The sequence below is a fragment of the Anolis sagrei genome, chromosome 2, assembly GCF_037176765.1.
Source record: "Anolis sagrei isolate rAnoSag1 chromosome 2, rAnoSag1.mat, whole genome shotgun sequence".
NCBI classification, from domain to species: Eukaryota; Metazoa; Chordata; class Lepidosauria; order Squamata; family Dactyloidae; genus Anolis; species Anolis sagrei.
In genome coordinates, this window is record NC_090022.1 from 68,402,515 (window position 1) to 68,424,162 (window position 21,648).

General features: G+C 41.0%; 1 protein-coding gene and 1 long non-coding RNA gene across 2 annotated transcripts; one reads left to right on the forward strand and one right to left on the reverse strand.

Annotated features, from left to right (window-relative positions):
• The first annotated feature begins 1,903 nt into the window (after window positions 1-1,903).
• On the forward strand, window positions 1,904-8,671 carry LOC132765605 (parapinopsin-like). The gene is made up of 3 exons (XM_060759884.2): window positions 1,904-2,030; window positions 6,514-6,756; window positions 8,431-8,671. The coding sequence occupies exons 1-3, from the start codon at window positions 1,989-1,991 to the stop codon at window positions 8,653-8,655; spliced, it is 510 nt and encodes a 169-aa protein (XP_060615867.2). The 5' UTR covers window positions 1,904-1,988; the 3' UTR covers window positions 8,656-8,671.
• Window positions 8,672-15,723: 7,052 nt separating this feature from the next.
• On the reverse strand, window positions 15,724-20,608 carry LOC132769180 (uncharacterized). The gene is made up of 4 exons (XR_009630809.2): window positions 20,504-20,608; window positions 18,800-18,845; window positions 16,831-16,895; window positions 15,724-15,952 (listed from the first exon to the last, which is right to left on the reverse strand). It is a non-coding gene; the product is annotated as an uncharacterized lncRNA (long non-coding RNA).
• Window positions 20,609-21,648: the final 1,040 nt, after the last annotated feature.

Sequence of the window (21,648 nt, forward strand, 5' to 3'; positions counted from 1 at the left end):
ATGGAATGATGAATCATTCTCTGTTTTCTTCCAATGCTTTAACATTCCTTGGACCCAATGCAACATGTAACTCCACTACCTGCTTGGATCAGGCTAGTGAGAAGAAATACAAGTTCGGTATTGGGGTGTTAATGATTCTTGGTTTGTTCTTAGGTTTCTGGTTCAATTGCATCATCGTTATACTAACAATTAGACATAAATTTCTCAGGAATCCTATTAATTATGCTATGGTGAACTTGTCAGTTGCAGACATGTTCAGCATAGTGTTTGGACTTGGTCCCACCATGGATGCTAATTTGAAAGGATATTCCTTCCAAAGCAAGTCATTCTGCGCCTTTCAGGGATTCTGCATTACTCTGTTTGGTAAGTGTTCATCCATCTTGATCTAGATTTCTGTGTGGTATTGCTCATAGTGTTTGTGTTGCTTAGAGCTGTCTGTATGTGCAGTAAGGATAAGGATGTCTTCTTATGAGTATGTATTGGTTTTTAGTCCAAGTAGGAGCCCACTCTGTTTTTAGTTCAAAGCTGTTCAAACTGCTGAGCCCAACCATAAATTCAGTACCTTGGAGAGCTCTTTTCAGGCTAAATCTCACTGCCTTTGAGCCATCTGCTGTCACTAGGATAGTGGGTGGGGGGCTCCAATGACTCCAATGATAGTGGGTGGGGCTCCAATGACAAATCAACCAATCTGCAAAGTCACGCTGAGAGGTCTAGAAATTAATATCTTCCTCTGAGCTCGAAGCGGAGTTCAGCATCAACCCTCATTCATCTATGGCACTGAAAGGGGTTCACCCACTTGGCTCTCAATAGGTACTCCACTTGGAATAATGTAGCTGCTAAGAGACTGACCTGGAATCAAGATCTCTATCATGGCTCAGCTTTCATCTCTTCCACCAGCCTTTTAAAGGTTATTTTAGGCTGGGATGGGCATCATGCAACTATTGATAAGACATAATCTCAAACATTTCTTAATTTTAACTAAGGTATCTGGAAATTATGGAGATTGTTGGGCACCTCTTGTGTGATGCCAACCTCAGACTTGCAGGGATCTTCTTTTTATGAAGAACAACTATAATGCATATTGAGTATCCCTTATATTAAATGCTTGGGATCAGAAGTATTTCCAATTTCCAATTTTTAAAATTTTGAAATGCCTGCATTTGCATATATGTCCATAATGAGATATTTTATAGATGGGCTTCAAGTCTAAACGTGGCATTTATTTATCTTTCATATACACCTTATACATATAGCCTGATTAAATTTATTGCAACATTTTAAATAATTTTGTGCATGAAACAAAGTTTGTGTTTGTGGAAACGTTAGAAAGCAAAGATGTCACTCTCTAAGTCAGCCATTTGTACAGTTTCAGATTTGGGAGTGTTTTGGAATTCTGGTAAGGGATGTTCAGCCATAAGATGCTGAAGACATTTGTAACTAAGCCATGGCTGGATGAACATTTAGGTCCCACATCCTGTGTATCCTCCTAGCACTGTTCTCATTTGAATATAGTGTCAATATAGCCATTTTCCTTAAAGGTAATTTCCAATGCTCTGACATGAGCAAGAAAGGAGGAGCAATGTAAAACCCTGTATCCATGCTTTTGTTAATGAATCTCCTCATGGGAACATCATTACTGGGCTTCTAGTCGAGCTTTACCATAAGAACCTCATTCATTACTACTTTCTCTTCCTGCTGCAGGGCTGGTGGCTCTTTGGTCAGTTGTGCTGTGTGCTGTGGAAAGGTACCTGCTGGTTTGCAGGCCATTCAAAGCTCTTCACTTTGGAAAGAGACATGCTGTGCTGGCCCTCTTATTTATCTGGCTGTGGTCTCTGATCTGGACTCTTCCACCACTTTTTGGCTGGAGTAGCTACGAGGTAGAAGGCATTGCCTCAAACTGTGCCCTGGCATGGCACAGGAAGGACTGGAAGAGCCGCAGTTACCATTTGTCTCTCTTCTTTGTCTGTTTCTTGGTTCCCTTTATCCTTATGTCGTTGTCTTATGGCATGCTCATCTTCACCCTCAGGAAGGTAAGTTCTGCCATTCTACTTTTCATAGCAGACAACTCTTCACCTAATTCTCTTATGCACATTGTCTAATCCTCCAGATGTTCTTGAAGTGCAAAGCCTATGTTCTCAATTACTCTGGTGATTGAGCCTGATGGGATTTATGATCCAGTCCTGGACTGTTGGGGGTTGTAGATATAAATAAGTAGAAGCTTTACCACTGTTTTTGAACCAAAATAATGTGTCACTCAGATTTGTGTAATGAGTAAGTTACTTTACTTCAGTTCAAAAGGTCAAACAGAGCAACAATATATATAGCAGTCTGTCTGAATTCTTACAGAGAAAAGAGGGAATAAACAGTCCTTTTAAACAGTCTTTAAATTATGCTTCATGCCTTAGAAATGATCAGGCTTCAGAGAGTTGGCAGCCATTTCCTTCTTGTTTCCAAACAGCGCTCTCTTCACTCTCCGAAGTAAAAGTGGCAGTTAAAACTGTTTCTCTCAGCAGCCAGCTAGAGACAGTAGCCAATCAGAATTCTGGCTCCTGACTGGCTTAGCCAATCAGCTGCTGACACATGCCTTACCAGTCAACCCATTACATCATGGTGCCTTTTTACAATTCCCCTCATGGACAATATAATCAATGCAGCAGGCAGAGATATCAATCAACAGCACCTAGAGGGCTCCACATTCCCATGCTTGATCTCCAGTAGGACTGAGATTGAAGTAAAGATGCATTATTTTGCCTGTGTAGATTCTGCCTATATTTCAGTGGATGCCTTGGGCTGTATCTTCTAGAATTTCCTTTCTATCAAGGCTCTAGTGCAGACACTCAGATCTAGGCCTCTTTTCATAATTTTTCTGGCTGATGTTTAATTTTTAAAAGAGAACAATTAGCAAAAGACGAATAACCAACTATGCAGCCTTGGACTGCTGACGTTCGTAGGAGTTAAGTGACAACTGTCTGAATATAATTAAAACATTTGAGAGAGATGTGTCATCCACACTACTGTGACTTGCAGTTATTTATAGTCACATTATTGCGGGGGATACTGGGAATGCTTGGGTGCAGCTGCCATTGTACTAACAGCTGTCATAAGCATCCATCCTTTATTGTTGCCCTCTGAGTTCCTCCTCTTTGACTCATTTGCATCCAAAGCTCTCTGTCATTGTTTTAGTTGAAGCCCTTGAACGAGGAGGTGAAGGGCACTCATGCTGTTAGAACTGTCACAAAAGGCAAGAAAAAACACATCAGCTTTCAAGACACTTTGAACATTCACAATATCGAGATATGAGCAATACATTTAAACAAGCGCTCGCTACTCACTGATAACAGGATACACAACATGCATGGTAATACAGGATGATTATTCCTTGTCTAAGAAAGCACTATGAAATTCATAAGGTAATCATAAGCTGAGAAGTGACTTGAAGGCAAATGCATACCAGTGAAATATCTCATACAGTTTAAATGGCATACCTTTACCTGATGACATCAAGGCTGATTTATGTTTGAAGTCATGAGATTTCTCTATCATGGGCCATTTGAACTATTCTAATTTGGGTCTAAGTCAAGCACATTTTTTTCTTGTTTCATCTGGAACTTTAAATTCAGGAGAAAAATATGAAGGGCAACTTTCACCAAAAACAAACAAAATACAGTCTCATGGCAGGGGTCGAGCTACAGGATGTAAATAGAATGATGCAAGGCAATCGGTTGACTGGTTCAAGATCAGCTCAAAGGAGAGATTTTATTTTTTTATTGTAATCAAGACTGGAATAATTTTAATATCTTGTAAATCTCCTTAAGTCTTGGAGAAAATAGATTATCTAAATGAAACCATCACCATTGTCATCTCTTCAAACAGAACACTAGCACAAAAAAAGAAAAGTTGATTTTCCATTTTCAGATTGTGGAGCCACCTTGCTGAGGTGAGACAGCTGCCCCAGGCTGCTGACATTCAGTATCATGAATTGTTAGTTTTTAAAATGTGTTATTATTGTTGTTTTGCTGCCAGGAAGAGGGAGAAGTGCTTGCGCCATTTTTCTACCTTGCATGCTAAACTAATGTTCGCTGGCTTTGGTACTATAGTTGGATTGGTGGTGGATGCCCTTTGCTCATCTCTGAAGCAGAAAAAGAAGTATTTAGTTGGCCCAGTATACACTGCAGTGTAGCATTAAAAAGTGTCTCCCACCTGTAGCCAGATACGACACCATCCCCTAGCAACCCCTAAGCATTTTACTTTCCCCATTGACAGATACACAGGGCCCTTCCAGACAAGCCCTATTTCCCCGGATCTGATCCCAGTTTGTAGCTTTAAATTGAATTGTATGAGTCCGCCCTGCCAGATAATCTAGGATAAACAGAAAACCTGTGATCAGATTCTGGGATATAGGGCCTGTCTGGAAGGGCCCAGAGTCTAAGTGATAAGGGAAGTGGTTTTGAGAGCAGAAATGAGTGGCAAAGTATTACTGCATATTCTCACATTTAAATCTAGAAGCTTTAGAGTCCCCCCTGGGGAGATAGGGTGGAATATAAATAAAGTTTTATTATTATATTATTGTATTAATGAAAACAAACAACCGAAAAACTTGGGTGAACTTATCCACATCAGTGTTATGTACTGTACTGTAACTCTTATGAAAAAAGGGACTATCTCCTTATCTGAGTAGAGTGGTGAATGGCAAAAGCTTAATCTATCCCAGGAGAACCTAAAAACAGCTCTGACTCACTCTACTCTCTTCTGGCAAAAGTGCTCTTCCACCAGCCATCAGCCAATCCCCCTGCAATGCTAGAAATACAGCTTAATGGTTTAACATTAGAAAACGTTGACCATTTCTAAGACCTTGGCAGCCATCTCTCCATAAAAGTCAACATTGACACTGAAATACAACACCGCCTGAGCTCTGCGAGTGCAGCATTTTTCCGAATGAAGCATAGAGTGTTTGAAGATTGAGACATCCATAGGGAGACCAAGGTGTTTGTTTATAAAGCCATTGTCCTCCCAACCCTGCTATGCGCCTGTTAAACATGATCTACATACGTCACACTCAACTCCTGGAATGATTCCATCAGTGTTGTCTCCGAAAAATCCTGCAAATTTCTTGTGAATACAGGTGGACAAATGTCAGTGTGCTGGAAGAAGCAAAGACCACCAGCATTGAAGCAATGCTCCTATGCCATCAACTCCGCTGGGCTGGCTATTTTGTCTGAATGCCTGATCACTGTCTCCCAAAGCAGTTACTATACGGCTAACTAAAGAATGGGAAATGTAATGTTCATGGACAGGAAAATAGATTTAAAGATGGGCTTAAAACCAACCTTAAAAACTGTGGCATAGACACCGAGAAACTGGGAAGCCCTGTCCTTTGAGCACTCTAACTGGAGGTCAGCTGTGACCACAGTGCTACAGAATTCGAAGAGGCATGAATGGAGGGTAAAAGGGAGAAACATGCCAAGAGGAAGGCATGTCAAGCCAATCCTGTCTGGGACCACCTTCCACCTGGAAACCGATGTCCTCACTGCAGGAGAATATGTGGGTCAAGAATAGGGCTCCACAGTCAACTACAGACCCACCACCAAGACACTACACTTGGAGGACCATCATGCTCAGGCTATGAGGGATCCCCTAAGAGTAACACTCTCTTTTGGCAGGTAGGGAAATGACAGTGGCAGCTGTTTGTGGCTCTTTGTTGCTTTCGTTTAAAGGAGTACCAAGAGGGTTGAAGGAGTCGGTGATTCCTTTAGGTTCTCTCAGAACGAAGCTCTTGTCTTTCATCATTCTACTCAGAGAAGGGGGTGGATTTTTTTTATATAAGAGTTCATATTGTACCTCATTTAAAAAGGTCCCCTTTTTTCTCCATCCTATTACTCCCTGTCTTTTTACTCCCTCTCTTTTCCCCCCTTATCCCCCTCTCCTATTTTATGATATGGTAAATAAGTTACTTTACTTAATAACAATTATTTTGAAAAAAGGTCCCCTTTTCTAAGTAGAATAGTCTGGATGGGAAAATGGCAGCACTGGCAGCAGGGATCCCTGGTGCTTTTCACTCTGTGTGGAATGACCCGTGATTTATCCAAATCCATACTTTTTGCCCCCAAACCTGCCTTTGAATTATACATGAGGTCAATTTATACACAGACATATAATATATTTCAATGCCAGATGATTGAAAATAGAAGAAACTGTTCTACAGGGGTTATGATGGATCAAACCACTGCACTTTACTATGATCTAGCAGTTCTGCAAGATCATGTGCAGAATTTCCTCCCCAGTTCTCCAGTTGCCTGAGATCTTTTTATATAGAGATGTCAGGGAATGACTCTGTCAGCCTCCAAAGCCTGCTTTTTTTTCCTATCTGAGCTGCACACTAGCTTGAACGTACAGTAATCAGCATGGAAGTTTCCAACTGTGGGTTAAAGTCAAAGTTACTGCCCTTAAAGTAAGCAGAGAAACCAGGAAAATGCTTCACATTCTTTTGTGTCTTATTCTCTTGTCTCTTTTTAGGTAGCCAAAACTGGTTTGGTCCAAAGTAATTCAACTCAGCGGGCTGAGTCCCAGGTGACCAAGACGGCTGCCATTATGATCCTAGCCTTTCTTCTTAGCTGGATGCCTTATGCGGCCTTTGCTCTGACCAAAGTAGTGAAACCAGATGTGACCATGGATCCCAACATTCAGAGTATTCCTCTGTTCATGGCTAAAACAGGAACCATATACAACCCAGTGGTTTATGTCTGTCTGAACAAGCAGGTAAATCTCCTCCTGGCTGCCCTGAAATGTTGAATTCCAATTCATTTTCAGCCTGCGGGTCTTGGCATGTCTTATTTACCATAAATAAGAAATTATATCTTGTGCTTGGATTAAAGGAATGGTAGTATGTTCCAGTTTTCTAACTCAGAGACGGATCTCATTACTAGATTGATAGAGAGTCCACATCCTACTCTTCCAGCCATTTAGTAGACCAGACACATTATTGTATTGCATAACTCGGGAGATTGAAATGGCTTGATTCAGAAAAGTACATACAGTACAACCTCTCAAACATGTCCTCTGTGGAAATTGACTCTATGGTATTCTAGGTCTAGAACTCCTTTATTTTAATAGTGTTCACTATTAGCTGCAGGCTCGGATCTCCCCCACAGATACATCGGTTGTACTGTGTTTCTAAGAGGCTTCTGAAAATAGAATCATTGACAATAAAGGTTTTTAAAGTGTGTGCCTGAGTTCTTGAGTTGGATTATTACTGTTCTAAATTAAACAGGTGGCAGCCTTGTTATGGGAATTTCAAGAGTTTTTATTCTGTCTCATTCTTTATCTCCTAAAAGGAGATCTCAGGTATCATCAAAGTTTATGCAGACTTTGGGGGGCTTATGTAGGTCAGCCTTTGAGGCAAGGTTTGTCCTCTAGGAACACTAAGGAAAAATACAGAAGAACAAGACTGCCGTGGGGCAAACTTTAAATCTGATCCAATGATAGGATCTGTTCATGAGGTTGCCTGGTTTTTAAAAACAAAATGGGCATAAACACTATGATTTTTTATTGGTAAATAATTAAAAAAAGATCAACATATATAAAGGAACATCACTCGCATATGCTCTCTACCACTAGAAAAGACGGTAAAGGTAAAGGGTTCCCTTGACATTAAGTCTAGTCGTGTCCGACTCCGAGGGATGGTGCTCATCTCCATTTCTACGTTGAAGAGCCGGTGTTGTCCATAGACGCTTCCAAGGTCATGTAGCTGGCATGACTGCATGGAGTGCCATTACCTTCACCTATTGATCTATTCACATTTGTATGTTTTCAAACTGTGAGGTTGGCAGAATCTGGAGCTAACAATGGGAGCTCACCTCCATCCCATGGATTTGAATCACTGACCTTCCAGTCAGCATGTTCAACAGCTTAGCAGTTTAACCTGCTGCACCATGGCGGCTCCTAGAAAAGATGGTAGTCCTCAGTAATCTGGAAGTGTCACAAAACATGGAGCAAAGTACAGGAAAAGAGATTCCTGAAAGGTTTTCTGCCTGTAAGCACTATTTGATAAGGAAATATGCTTCTCAGGAATCTGGTAGAGCCCTCTGCTTTGGAAGTTTTTAAACAGGCTGGATGGTCATTTGTCAGGAGTACTTTGATTTGTATTCCTGCATGATAGTTGGTTGGACTGGATGGCCCTTGGAGGGTTTTTCCTAACTCTAGGAATCCATAATCTCCAGGTAGGGCAGAATGGGGAAATGTTAGCTCTTGCAAAATCCCCAGCCAGCAAGAGGTTGCAAGTATTGAATTCCAAAAGGTTTGGAGGACCACAGATTCCCAGTCAAGACTGGGTATACTCATAAGACTTTGGACAATCAAAATGTCCCTGTGTTGCACTTTGAGCTGTAGCTTCACTATTTAAGGCTGCCTTTGTTTCTTCTCTCTACCTTTCAGTATCGAGAACAAGTTGCAGCCTCCTTACGATGCCTACAGAAATGCAGGGTCGTGCCCAGTAAGCACCGGGTGCTGAATGCTTTGCCTCCTGCTTTGAAGAGACTGCAAGGGAAGCAGCTCAGCTGCAATACCAACAGGATAGCCCCCCAGAATGAGTTGAACATCAGCAGGAATCTCCTCTTGCCAAACATGAGCTATTCCGATGATGAATCCTCTTCTCAATAAATGCCACAGTTCTTAACTTTTCGTTCAGCTTGGCTGCCTCTCTTCATTGACCCACATCAAAATGGGTAGCATATGTAGAATACAATAACCCTTCAATGGAGGGTGCAGCTGGTGAATTACTACCAAGACAAAAGGTTACCAATCGTGTTGAAGTAGGTCCAGTCTACAAAGTTAACACCTCAACCTTCTATCTCTCAGGTAGTTTCAAAGATGTCACAATATTGCTTTGCATACTGATCCAGATATGGCTGTGGCATTTTATTCAATTACACTTATGAACACCATATGCATATTATTTCTTGAGCATCCTTTATCCAAAATGTTTGGTTCCAGAGGTGTTTTGGATTTTGGGTTGTTTTCGGATTTTGGAGTATATACATGACAAGACATCACAAAATTCATTTTTGTTTCCTATACACCTGGCCTTAAGTATATTTTTTAATAATTGTGTGTGTGGAACAAAGTTTGTGTACAGTGAGCCATCAGAAAGCAAAGATGCCATTATTTCAGCCACCCATGTGCACAATTTCAGATTCTGGAGTATTTTGGATTTCGAGGTATAAGGGATGTTCAACCCGTATTACATAATTCTAATACAGCATAGGATATTATTCATACTATTATTCATGCATATCATGACATAGGCATAAGTCATACTTATGGATTCCATACCCATTAATTTGAGACAGCATCAGCAATTAAAGCTTTAATTTTGTTATGCTTGCCTGGATGTTTGGAATGTAACAATGGGGAGAAATAAATTGCCATTCAGTCCTGGAGCAGTACTAAATTGGGTTGTGTGCCTGTATGTGTCACATATACACCAGAGTAACTAGCACAGAGCCCTTGATTAGAAGGGAATTGAAATGTTGTCGTCGTGCCAAGGCTATTTCTATGAGGTAGAAGCAAACCTGATACCTTTGCATAGCCCAAGCTAGCTAGCCATCCCCCACCTCTCCTCACACAATGAAGTGCATTATTCCATCTTGCATTGTGTCACTTGGGGCTATTTTGAGCTGGAAGCTCCCAGGGCCATATTTGGGAAACTCATGCCTGGGCGGATAGTGCTGAAGGTCAACGATGACAAAAGGCTTCCAACAAAGGCAGAATTTCTCAATTGCCCATGGAAAGTGGGGACATAAAAGCTATTCTATTTCACTGCACACTTTTGAGGCACTTTTCTCCTCAGGCTAAGAGCCCGCTCTGGTTTAATTGAAAATCCTGTCGAATACATTCAAGTAGAAGAAAAAAGAAGGACTGAATCTTCATGTGCGCTTTTAAGTTACATTAATAGCAAGGTTGTCCATCTCTAGCATGAATGGAATCCAAGCAAACGTTACACTTATCTTTTTACTCCAGCAGTATATTTTTATTACAGGCTTTACGTGGCCCAGGATATAGCTCAATGAATACAAGAAGGAACAAAGCGGAAAGCAGACACTTCATTTTAGAATGAGGGCTTTCGAATGTACCTATGGTACTACCAATAGAAGGTTACACAAGAGTAATACCTGTATTGGGAAGGACTGTATGGCACAAAACACTGGTAGTCATCCATGGAAAGGGTTAGCCTTAAAAAATGAAATTACATACAAGAGTCAACATGAGATCCTACTTGGAAATAGAGATTCTCAACAAAGTCCCAGTTTTGCATCCCACCACTCTTAAGACTAAGCTGGTAAGTACAGATCACATTACAGGGCCTTTTCTGTAGTGACACCTCAGCTCCCTCCATGTGGAAAATCAGGTTAGTTCCATCCTTTTAGGATTTTTGGCAAAAGCTCAACATTGTATTGTTTTGTATGGCCTTTGGTCCTTGAAACCATGGGTGGCTCTTTTGTGTGAACTTGAAAGGATGTCCTAATTGTTCAAAATTAGGATAGCCTAGGTTGGCAAAGTGACTTAACACTGCTGACAAGTTTATTTTAAATGAGAGTGAGCTGATACATGTTGAAAGTATATTTGAGGCACATTTTTCTACACACACGTAAATAACTACTGCACATATTAACAGGAGTTACTATGCACCCCCTTTATAGTATACAACTCATCTTTAACTGCCATGGCTGAATCCTATGGAATACTTGAGTTTGCAATCTTCTGGGGAACTAGAGGTCTTTGGCAGAAAATTCTAAGGACCCCCCATCCCAAACTACAATTTTTAGGATTCCATAGGACACAACCATGGCAGTTAAAATACTGTCATCAGGAGTCAATGTGGTGTGATCATTTGAGCATTGGATTAGAATTCTGGAGATCAGAGATCAAATATCTCCACCACTGAAACCCACTAGGGGACCTTGAGCAAGTCACAATCTCTCAGCCTCAGAGTAAGGTAAAGTCCTCTGAACGAATTATACCAAAGGCCCTTCCACATAGCCATGTAACCCAGAATATCAAGACAGATAATCTACAATATCTGCTTTGAACTGGATTATCTGTGTCCACACTACCATATAATCCAGTTTAATGTGGATTTTACACAGCAGAATAAAATTCATATTAAACTGGATTATATGACAGTGTGGATTTATGTTTGGCTTGTCATAAGTCAGAAACAACTTGAAGGCACACAGGTTACTTGCACAGTATGAGAGGGGCTTAACAGAGCCTATTCCAAAAACTGATCAACTAGGGATCTACATGGTATCTGCATATTCAGAATCAGTATTCTTTCCAAACCCCAGTGCTTGAAACCAACAGAAAAACATTTCAGCTGTCAAGGCTTGCCTATGACCTTCCCCTTTGGAAAAACAATGCATTACTGGTTTGTTACAATAGGGTTCTTGGTTTGCTCCAGACTATAGATATCATGACATTGGTTTCTGCTTTGGTCAGACCTCTGCTGGAATACTGCGTCCAATTTTGGGCACCACAATTCAAGAAGGTGCCCAGAGGAGGGCAACTGAAGTGATTAGAGGTCTGGAAACCATGCCCTACGAGGAGTGACTTAAAGAGCTGGGTATGTTTAGCCTGCAGAAGAGAAAGTGGAGTCATGATAATCATGTATATATATGTGAAAGGATGTCATAAGGAAGAGAGAATAGGCTTTTTTTTCTGCCGCCCTGGAGATTAGGACTCAGAACAATGGGTTCAAACTAAAGAAAAGGAGATTCTACTTGAACATTAGGAAGAACTTCTGACAGTAAGAGCTGTTCAGTAGTGGAAAACACTGCCTCATAGTGTGGTGGAGGCTCCTTCTTTGGAAGCTTTTAAACAGAGGCTGGATGGCCATCTGTCAGGCATACTTTGATTGTGCTATTTCTGCATGGCAGAAGGTTGGACTAGATGGCCCATGTGGTCTCTTCCAACTTAATGATTCTATGGCCTTAAATGGTTTTTGACTATTGCTCATGTAAGCTTTACCTGATACAACCAATGGTGAGTAACACTGGACTTGTAATGTAACTTTCAAAATATCGTATTAAGTATTGTATTAAAAAACTCTAAAATTATAACAGTAAATAAAGAACAAAACTCAAACACAGGGAACTCAAGAAAAAAACAGACAAGAACACCTAATCACATCTCAACAAAGGATTCCCCCCAGGCAGTAACAAGCCACACCTAAAAACTGTCAGACCATCAAATGCTGATCAAGGTGGCCAACTGAAACATTTACACCTAGCTCCAACAGACAAAAGAGTTCTTTCTCCCACCCTGGACTTTCCAGATATATAAACCCAATTTTCCTAGTTTCCAACAGACCTCAGAACCTTTGAAGATGCCTGCCATAGATGCAGGTGAAACGTCAGGAATGAATGCTTCTAGAACATGGCCATACAGCCCGAAAAACCTACAACCCAGTGATTTTGGCCATGAAAGCCTTTGACAATATATCGCAAGTTCGGTTGCTGTGAGTTTTCCGGGTTACTTTCCGGCTTTCTGGGTTATCACAAGTTGCTTAGCTTTGATCTGATCTTATTCAGGTTAGGAACATCTATCTTTTTCCCACTACAGTTACAACAGCTTGATATCACTATAAGAACATTTGACTGCTTTCCACAAAATTCTGGTGGGTCACAAAAACTTGTCTGGCAGAGAACCTTACATCCTTCATAAAACTATGAATCCCAGGATTCCATAGGATGCAACAATGCCAGTTAGAAAAAGTATGGTGGCATAATTGTGTGAAAGAAATCTTGATTGTAATCTTAACATAGTTCCCCAAGTTTTTCATCAGAAATTTTCTTTAGTTGAACAGTAGTTCTGAAGGCACCACCTTGTGGACAAATGAGATTATAGCAGTCGTCTAATAATACTATATAGTTCATTGTATTTGGTCTCTATCCTGTGTGATTGTGTATTTTATATAAATACATTGATATGGATCTTTTATGGTACTGCATTTTAATGTGTGTTTGTAGAATTTTATACTATAATAATAACAATAATAAACAACTTTATTTATAGCCTGCCACTAGTATTTGTGTGTTTTTGACTGTGCTGTGACCTGATTCGAGCCATGGGGAGAGGAGGGTAAGAAATAAAATTAATATTATAGTCCTATAAAACACAGGAAAGTATTTCAATGCAAAAACAATCTAATTTAAATTAAACTGCTTTAAGAGAAATGCACTTTTTGCTACCATATTCTTCCTACTATAAGCAAAAGAACATGATATCAAAGACCAAAACTATTGTCATCTATTGTTTTGCAGTTTAGGAAGATACCAAGAAACCAGAAGGTAGGAGAAATATTGTAAGATGAGTCTCCTCAGTATCAGTTTTTGGTAAAGGTTTCCCCGACATTAAGTCGTGCCCGACTCTGGGGTAGTGCACATCTCCGTTTCTAAGCCATAGATACTAGGGCTGGGCAATTCGTTTCGTTAATTCGTAATTCGTTAAAAAATTCGTTAATTTTTGAATTACAAAACGATTACAAAACTTATTTTTAAACCTGGAAGTGTTTTTAAATATCGAAACGGCAGGCGCCAAAAAATTTTGTATTTCCGTCCATTTCGGAAATACGTAAGATGGCCGCCTGGCTTGCTGGGAGCTCTCCTCTCTCGGCGCCAGCTGAGCAAGCGAGCGAGAGGGCGAGCGAGAGGGCGAGCGGCAAGCGAGCCTTCATTCTTTCCTTTTCTCTCTCTCTCACCTTTCGCAGGGGGGTTCTGAGCTCTCTTCCAAAGAAGGCTCACTTGCTTCCTCTTCTCTCTCTCTCTGTCTCAATTCGAGGCAGGAAACCCCTCCATCCTGCAGCCATCTACACTGCAGCCTGGATGAGGTTTGGCACCACATTGGCTCAATGCTGTAGCATCCTGGGAGTTGTAGTTTGGCAGCCTGGGAAAAAGAGCCCCTCCTGGAAGGAACCCATCCTAGCAAGAGGGCGAGCGAGAGGGCCCGCCAGAGTGAGTGCCTGCCTTCCCTCAATAATAATTTCTCCTCCCTATTCTACTAAATTAATAATTAAATTTAAAAAATATTTAAAAAATATTGAAAAAAAAAGAGCGCCATCTTTACAAAATGTTTTGTAAATATTTACGAAATTTCGTAAATACCGAACTTTTTTTTTGGAAAATTTTGTAATTATTTTAAATATCGAAACAAAAAAACACCCCAATTACAAATCGATTTTAGAAACAAATTTTTGCGTTGTTACCCAGGCCTAATAGATACCCCCAAGGTCATGTGGCTGGCATGACTGCATGGAATGCCTACCTTCTCACAGAAGCAGTACCTAATGATCTACTCACATTTGCATGTTTTCAAACTGTTAGGTTGGCAGAAACTGGGCTTAACAGTGGGCGTTCACTCCGCTCCCGATTCAAATCGTCAGCCTTTCGGTCAGCAAGTTCAGCAGTTTAACCCGCTACACCACCAGGGGGCCCTATACAGGGGGGCCCTGTATTACAAATGTTAAATATGAAAAATGTTTTGGCTAAAGTGAAATGGAGAAGCAACACTTTTGTTGTCTTATAAATATTGATGGCAAAGTTCATGAAGTTATCAGACACACAAATTGTTACCATGTGTTCAATGTGGACATTATACAGGCAGAGAGTGAGATCTAGCACATTCTCATGGCCATGTGACACCACCTGTAGTTCTTCAACCAAGCATGCAAGCTGTGCTCATGTCATAGAACATTCATAAGTCCCATTATAGTGCAAGATCCGTCTTAAAATGCAATGTCTTAATGATTATACCAGAGGAACTTCACCTGCCTGCTTATAATCAGGATATGATTCCTGCAGTCATTGCTATTGGTTCTAGTGTTTTTATACTTTTTTTATAAACACACACCTGTCAACTTAAACTAGCATGACTTCGTGAACTAGTAAGAAATCTTTTGGCACTTTAGCATTTACAAGGCTTGTTTTGTTGCAATAGGCCAACAAATTTGACTTAATTTAGCACTTTCCTTGTCCTACCAAGACTGTGGCCTCCAGAACCTGCTTTAGTGATTTTATTCTTACATATACCTCTCAATTGCCCCAGAGGGCTTTTGTCTCCCAGTGGTTCTACAGGACTGAGGCTTCTAATCTTCCCTCCCTCCCTCCCTCCCACAAAGCAGACAATATTTCCCTGGTCTTCCAAACCCTGAGGCTTTCTCATTTTTGTTTTCTTCCCCTGCAACATCTTGATTGTTCCCACATTCAGTGTGCCCTACTGTAAGTAGCAACACCTGTCCTTTGTGTAAACTCTTGATCGATTTCTATATGGGAGAAGGAAATGAGGTATTGTAATTAAGTAGAATGAGCAAGACTAACTGTACAGCTGCAAGAGACGCGTTTTCAAAAAATGCTGTAGAGTAGGGGTGTGCAACACGTGGCCCTTTAAATCAAGGCAAGTGTGCCAGCCTTTGGCTTAAAGTCTATGAGGAATTAAACTGTCACAACCAATGAAACAAATATGTTATTGGTTCCTGCCAAACTAGGGGTGGGCTTAGAAACAGGGCCTATTGGTCTACTACATCAATGTTTGATGAAAATTATTTTGCTTGTTTCAGGACAACAGCTTTTAGAATTCCTCAACGCTGCCTTTACAGGCTATGGCTGAATGGACTTGCATCTGGAACACCATCTGATTCCTACCTGTTTTAGCACCAAAACAGAAAACATAACATTTACACCTGTGCATTTCAGTTTTATTTAAACAAAATGCTCGGAATAAAAATGAAGAGAAGGAAAAAAAAAAATCTGCTGATCCAAGTTCCTAGCAACTCAGTCCCTTTTGGTGTTCAAAGATGAGCTGGTTACTTGGCATTTTTAGCATTGTTGGCTCTCATTTTTTTCAGCCCCTTTTTGTTGTGTTTCTTTGCAAAGCGCATGTTCCTCAAGAACTTAGGATCAACCTAAAAAGAGAGAAAAAATGAATTATCATTTGTCTGGCAATTCATCAAATTGGTTGTAGGTCTTTACTATTTATAACAGCAAGAAAACAGCAGATGGGCGCTGTAAATGTAAAAGATGAAATCTTGAGCTTCAACAAGCGACACAGCCTGCACAGGCGAGTTCATCAAGCCTGTTTCCATTCTTTTGGCTTTTCCACTTGTGTCTTCATCTCTCTACATCAGAGCTATGTGAATATTGTTAGGAAAATATAATTATGACATAATACTTGTAATAAGGTGTACACAAGGTAAGGATAGCATGTTAGCAGTCCACTCAAGACTTCCTAGTACTACTGATATGTATAGAAAAGGTTTCTATGCTAAAACAAGGAAAGGCTCTATTTATGAAGATACTACACAATAGGAGAAACAAAATTTAATGTATAAAGGTTCACACTTTCGAAGTCTGCACTGCTAGGAAATTTCTTCAATCAAGCAGTAGAAGTTAGGTGCTCAAGTTTTTGAAGAAGAATTAGCTATTAAAGTTCACAAAAGTTCATTTTTCACCTTGAGAGCCTTCCCTCTGTACCAACAAGTTAAACCCTGTCAGTTGAACATAAAGAATTTAAAAACCAGTTTTGGAAACACTGAAGGAGGTTCAACAACAAACGTATGTGAAGGAGGCAGGGCAACATCATGTCAGAGAAAGGTCCATTCAATGAAGTAGAAACATAAACATATTGTATTTGGTAGCAACCATATATGATGTTGGAATCTCTGTGGTGCTTGATGACAAGTGCTGTTTCCTCATTTTAAATGCCATTGTGTAAATACAGCTAGCAAATAAGGCCGGCCCAAACTAGCTCTCAAAGAAATTGTAAACAAAAAATAATACTCACCCCTTTTAGAGATTCGTATCTATTTGACCTGGGTTTCTTAATACCATTTCTGTGCCACTTGCGAGCTGTTTGGAATTAATACCATGAATAGATTTAGAATAAAGACTATGGATAACTACACAGTGATACTTTCAAATCCATTAGCAAGCAAACAAGAAACAATGTATTATTAAAGGCTTTCATGGCCGGAATCACTGGGCTGTAGATTTTTCGGGCTACCTCACAACTTCTGAGGATGCTTTCCTTAGATTCAGGCAAAACGTCAGGAGAGAATGCTTGTAGAACATGGCCATATAGCCCGAAAACCTACTACATCCCTAACAAGAAACAATTATTATTATTTTTGTAATAATTTCCCAGACCTTTAAAGCAGTGTTTCAAGTTAAAATCCCGAATTTGAAACAAACTTTGTAGGTGGCCTGAGACAAACCACTTCCCTCTCCCTTAAAATGGTACTATTAACCTGACACATCCTGCAGTTCTGCTCCTGACTCTCCCTACTTGCTTCAGTAAGTGTGACAGGCCAGGTTCCTAAACTTCCTGGTGCTTTGAGCTTCAAGGACCCCAGTCCCTCCCTATAAAGCACCAACAAATGTTGATCCTCCACTTCCTCAACATTCAAAAGGAGGAAAGGGAATCTTTAAAGTGGTCCTTTGTTTCACACATATTTTTTTCAAATGCAGGGAAGAGTTGAGTTCTTGCTGTTCTCTTGGGTTTTGGAACCAATCATTCCTCACTATGCTTTGTGGTTTAAATCAATATTGACAGAAATGAAATAGTTATCAATTGTGAAAAATGTATGTTCCTTTGGTATGTGTGCTGGCAGCTATACTGTACCAACAGAATATAATGCCTTTCAAACACATATGCTTGATTTTTTTTTTATCATTCAGGGTTACATGCTACAATTTCTCTCCAGCCAGAAATGAACTTCTTCCACCATTTCTGGAAAATGTTATAAAGAATGTATTCATTGATTTAATTTATATGCCACCTTTCTTCCAGCACAAAAGAAATGCCTATACATGCAAAGGCATGTGAGTTCTAGCATGCATTCTTCTGCCCCCAAAAACCAAATTTGACCTTTTCTGCACACTTGCATTCCTACTGCCTCCTTCTGCACAAAATTATTTCATTCGGCTCAATGATATTTGGAAGGCATGCATGCTGCTGCTGAAGCGATCCCACTGCACCTAAGACATGGCTTCTGTTGTGTGCCTTCACATTTACAACTTACAGCAACCCTGAGTAGATTTTTAATAGGGTATTCATGACAAGATTTGTTCAGAGGGGGTGTGCTTCCTTTGAGGCTGAGAAGGTGTGACTTATCTAAGGCCACCCAATGGATTTCCATGGTCAAGTAAGGATTGTAATCCCTGATTTCCACAGCCCTAGTCCAACATTCAGAATACTACACGACATGTCTATCAGGTGAAGATTTATCTGGGGAATGGTTTGAAATGCAACAGCCATGGCTATGTTATGATCAGCATATAAATGTCACAAACAACACTATACTTCCATGTTTATCTTTATTAAAAGGTTGGGGTAACAAGTGCCCACCTTTCCTCCCATGTATATTCCCTGTTGGCTTTTTAATTTCCTTAAGAAGCAAAACTAAATATTAGCTACAAATGTTAAGTAGTAGAATTGGTTCTTAACCTAGATTTAATTGTATGCAAGCATAATTATTTTGATCAAACCAGTTCTTCCAACAATACTTGCACACTAGTGAAAACTATAGATGCTCAGTCATCTGGAATTTTTAGTAAACACTTCCAGATAAAAAGGATTTTAAACCCCACATCTGTTAATAAAAAGCTCAACCACTATAGCCACTAATTATTTAAAACAATTTGCATTCAAATAAAGTAGTAGCGATTTAGATGTTTCCAATATATCAACACACACACACACTCACATATTCATGCTGACCAATATTCAATCACCAACCCCCAGAACAACTTACACTGATTGTGGGTGGTGTGGTTCTTGGACTTGGCCATGGCTTAAACCTGTTGAAAGAAATAATGATCAGAAGCATTAATTGCCAATATAGACCAAAAAAACTTCACTTGATCCTGTTACAGAACTCCCAGTTATTTGGCATATCACATTCTCAGGCATCTTTTAAAAGGATTTATGAACTGTGAATTGGATCAAAGGTCCAACTCATTTAACATTATGCATACCGGGAGTCAGATGCTTTGAAGAACTAATAAGTAAAAGATAAGTTCTAATGAACTCAGTAGATCTCCACCCAGTAATAACACACAGTATGGCACTGCCTCGGGCGGTGGTTCTCAACTTGTGGGTCCTCAGGTGTTTTAGCCTACAACTCCCAGAAATCCCAGCCAGTTTATCAGCTACAAGGATTTCTGGGAGTTGAAGGCCAATACATGCGAGGATCCACAGGTTGAGAACCACTTGCCTAGGGTCTGGAGCAGGGATACCAAAAGTATAGTCCTCCATGTGTTTTGGGTTTCAGCTCCCAGAATATCTGACTACTGACCAAAGTGGTTGAATTTGGGAATCAGTGGTGTGGAGCTTCTAAAGACAGTGTCTTCTGTACAGTTTAAATTACTATGGTTAGCAGCTGCTGACAGACTAATCGGTTAGATTTTTTTAACAAACTTCCCTACAAATTATACATAGGCCCTCTGGTGGTGCAGTGGGTTAAACTGCTGAGCTGCTGACCAAAGGTTGGTGGTTCAAATCCGGGGAGCAGGGTGAGCTTTTTATTAGCCCCAGATTCTGTCAACCCAGCAGTTCGAAAAGATGCAAATGTGAGTAGATGAATAGGTACTGCTTCTGCGGGAAGGTAACAACGCTCCATGCAGTCATGGAGCATTGTACCACATGACTTTGGAGGTGTCTACAGACAACGCTGGCTCTTCGGCTTAGAAATGGAGATGAGCACCACCTATCAGAGTCGGACATGACTTGACTTAAGGTCAGGGGAAACCTTTACCTTTACAAATCATACAGACCTAGTAAATATTACCATATGTTCTATGGTGCATTTACACAGAAGTTTGATACCACTTTAACTGCCATGACTCAGTGCTATGGATTCCTGGGAGCTGTAGTTTGTTGAGGCACTAGAACTGCTTGGAAGGGCATGCTCAAGCCATTATAAAACAGCAACTCCCACGATTCCATAGTGTTGAAACTATATTAATTCTACAGTGTTTGCACACTTGGAGAAGATGCCCCATAAGAATGATCAGTCTGTTAATCCTGGGCAGGGGGCTTAATGCCATAGCAATGCGATTCCCAGAACCACTAAAACTCAAGACTTTTGAAATTTTGATGGGAAAGGTAGGCAATCTTAAAGCTGTGATGCTCCATTCATCGCCAGAGTCTGGGATAGTCCTGTTTGGGCTCAAATCCCAAGGCCATCACACTGCTCTGTGGATTCTGTGTGTCGTAATCCAAGATCTCCACCTTCCTCCCCTTCCCCAGCCTTTTCTCCTCCATCTTCCCCGCCGCCATCCCTCTTCCCTGGGGCGCCACGGAGTCCTCGCTCTTCCCCTCCTCCATATTCTCCCCCGGGGCAAAGAGGCTGCCAGGGCCCCTTAGGGAAGCTTCGCCTGCCTGGCCCACTTCATGGCGGCCGCGCCAAGTCTTTCCTGGGGCAGGATGGCGCTGGATGAGAAGACGAAAGACTCACCTCCGCCGCCACTACAGCTTGGAAGCCAAACCGGAAGAGAAGTGGCGCTCGCAAAGCATCCCGGGAAATTAGAAACGCCAAGCATAGGGACGGACGGACACAGAAACAAGCGTACCGGAGAGAGGGCCTCTTCCTTGAGCGTCCGGCTGGAAACACGAGCCACTGCCGAAAAAGTTCCGTCAGTGGCGAGAAAGTGGATGCCCTTTGGGCTGTATGGACATGTTCCAGAAGCATTCTCTCCTGACGTTTCCCCCACATCTGTGGCAAGCACCCTCAGAGGTTGTGAGGTCTGTTGGAAACTAGGAAAATGGGGTTTCTAGATCTGGAAAGTGCAGGGTGGGAGAAAGAACTCTTGTCTGCTTGAGGCAAGTGTGAATGTTTCGATTGGCCACCTTGATTAGTATTGAATGGCCTAGCAGTTTTCAAGGTGTGTTTTCTTACTGCCTGGGGAAATCCTGTGTTGAGAGGTGATTAGCAGTCATTGATTGTTTCTTTTCTGCAGTTCCCTTGTTTTTGAAAGTTGTTCTTTATTTAATGTTATGATTTCAGAATATTTAATACTGGTAGCCAGATTTTGTTCGTTTTTATGGTTTCTTTCTTTCTGTTGAACTCTAAAATCATAACAGTAAATAAAGAACAACTTTATTCACCTCTCAACAAAGGATTCCCCCAGGCAGTAAGAAGCCATACGGTGAAAACTGCTGGGAGAAACTACAAGCCTTGCCTTCGGTCGCTAAAACTTCTTTTATGCACCTTGGCCTCGAGGGGGCTAAACAGAGGAAAAGTGAGCCATACCATCAGAATTGGTAAGAGGTGTTCTTTATTATTACAGACGGGTCGTGACCACCGATTCTTATGCAGGGCTCACTTCCCGGTTATGGTGAATCCCTCTCTCGACAGATGGAAGCGGCACCTGGAAGATAAACAATGCAGAGAGGGAGCTTTTGGAAAATCTTGCTCCGCTGACAGGGGAATTCCAGACAAGAAACAATCAGGGCCAGTTATCTCCTCCCAATAAAGGATTTCCCCAGGCAGGAAGCAGCCAGGCTTTGAAGCTGCAAGGCCATTTAATGCTAATCAAGCTGACCAGTTGTAACATTCACACTTGCCTCAGGCAGACAAGAGTTCTTTCTCTCACCTTGGAC